The sequence below is a fragment of the Trypanosoma equiperdum genome (genome assembly GCF_001457755.1).
Source record: "Trypanosoma equiperdum strain OVI genome assembly, contig: ctg_211, whole genome shotgun sequence".
In the NCBI taxonomy this organism is placed as follows: Eukaryota; Euglenozoa; class Kinetoplastea; order Trypanosomatida; family Trypanosomatidae; genus Trypanosoma; species Trypanosoma equiperdum.
Genome location: NW_027124101.1, coordinates 17673 through 19632, shown reverse-complemented (window position 1 = coordinate 19632; position 1960 = coordinate 17673). Strand labels below are relative to the sequence as shown.

Sequence of the window (1960 nt, the reverse complement as noted above, 5' to 3'; positions counted from 1 at the left end):
CCCCCCCCCCCCGTATCGACATGTAGACGCCCCTTTTTTGGAAGAAGTCACTCAAATGCGACGACGATTAGATTGCCACTGTTATGTGAACGTCCTCAACGGGTACAAAGACACATATAATGCATGCAGTGCCCTCTGCACATTTCCTCACTACATATTGTGTAGAGGGTCGCCACTGCCGAGCTGTCCACAGCCCGGGGCTGAGCTCTTTGCTCTTATATTAATGTAGATGCATGTGACATTATCTGTACTCCCTTGCCTTAAAGCCTCCTGACACAGACTACCAGCAATGGCCTTCGGGGTTTCGCCCTCAGAGGCGAGGCGAGAGCAGAGTTGCACTGCCGCTTCGTACGACATAACATCCCACAATCCGTCGCAACCAATGATCAGAAACTTGTCGTCATCCGTCAATCTTGTGGATCGTGTCTCCGCGTCGGCAATAACGCCGGACGGTTTGCCATCAGTGAATTCGCGTAGCTTAAAACCAGCATCACCTATAGCACGTGTGATGGCGAGGCTCAGTAACTGAGGGTTAAATTTGGGGTGCCCCACACGGTTGCTTATTATCCTACCACCGCAGGCTTTCACGCGCTCCCCCTCAGACACGTTGTCCTGAATGCTATGCTTTGTTGACAGAACAATGGGTGCGCCGGCACGACACAGCACTATCTCCGAGTCGCCGACATTCCCCGCGATCAGAGTGTCATCTACTACCAAGGCCACAGCACAAGTACTGCCCGACTCAATTTTCTCGTCAGCACACTTTGTCAGGAAGGCATTTTCGGCCTCCGCTATCCCGGCACGTGTTGCACGCTCGGGGTCGGTCTCGATCTCCGGCTGGCCAAAAATGAACGTGTGGAGATTGTCCCGAAGAAATTCAGCGCATTGCGTGCCGCCGTGCCCATCGTAAACGGCAAAGAATGGAAACGATTCTGCCACCATGGCGTGTTGATCTTCCATCGTCTTCCGGGAGCCCTGCTCCGATGCCACACCGTACTCAAAGATGCGCCACGGAGTCTCCATGAAACCCGAGGAAGACTGGGAAACTGTTGCCCCGCTACCATCTGTTCCCGATGTCTTGCCGTGTTGATGCATTTTTCAACCCAAGCTACCGTAGAACACTACAAAAAGGGTTCTACCGCAGCGCACGATCGATCTCAGGTACAAACGACTAGCCTCCAAACGAAGCCAAACACAATCTTTTCCTAGGGTTGCGACACCCCAACCTTCACTCTGCTATATCTCCCCTCTCCGGCCGCTTTTTCCTGAAGCAAAACCTTACCCGTACTTGAACTAAAGGTCAGTTATCACCTCTCCTCTTCTTTAATTACTGAGTTCGTGGCAGCTACTACCGCTTGTGGGTCGATCCACAAGTGCTTTGGAGCACACGTTGGCGAACTTAAAAAGTATATATGAAAAAAGGAAAAGCTATAGGCACCACAGCAGTTCCGTTATAGGTACAAGGGAAACACGAGGGCTAAGGAGGAAGTACATAGCAAAATTTTGAACTGTCCGGGTAACAACGTAAACACTGGCCTAGATTAGGTGAGGGAAAGTGCAGAACCAAAAAAAAAAAATATGGCACAAGCAAAAAATAAGCGTTAATTACTCCGCCCGATTGTTTCTTCCACGAGTATAGAGAGGTATGGACAGCTCGCGGGAAGGAACCATTGCATCTCACTTCCTTACCACTGGACTTACACTCCTCTCCAAAATACTTCTTGACAATTAATTAAACAGTTTAAGAGGGGAAAGGAAAAGTAAACTCAACAACAAATAGGTGGGGCATCAATAATGATGACTCAGGGGCGCTGATACCACCGGAAGAATCCCTCGATACCAGCGCCTCAGATGTCCATTCCACATCATCTATTGAGAGGTACGCTCCCAGGTAGACCTAACGTACAACTCGCAGGCACTAGCAAACCTATCGCGATACCGACCTCCAACCCTTCCCAGT

General features: G+C 50.2%; 1 protein-coding gene across 1 annotated transcript; it reads right to left on the bottom strand.

The window, feature by feature from the left end:
* Positions 1 to 150: 150 nt before the first annotated feature.
* TEOVI_000065900 (protein phosphatase 2C, putative) lies at positions 151 to 1095 on the bottom strand (the record flags this gene model as incomplete). The annotated part of the gene is made up of 1 exon (XM_067224031.1): positions 151 to 1095. One exon carries the CDS (start codon positions 1093 to 1095, stop codon positions 151 to 153), a length of 945 nt encoding a protein of 314 aa, XP_067080132.1.
* Positions 1096 to 1960: the final 865 nt, after the last annotated feature.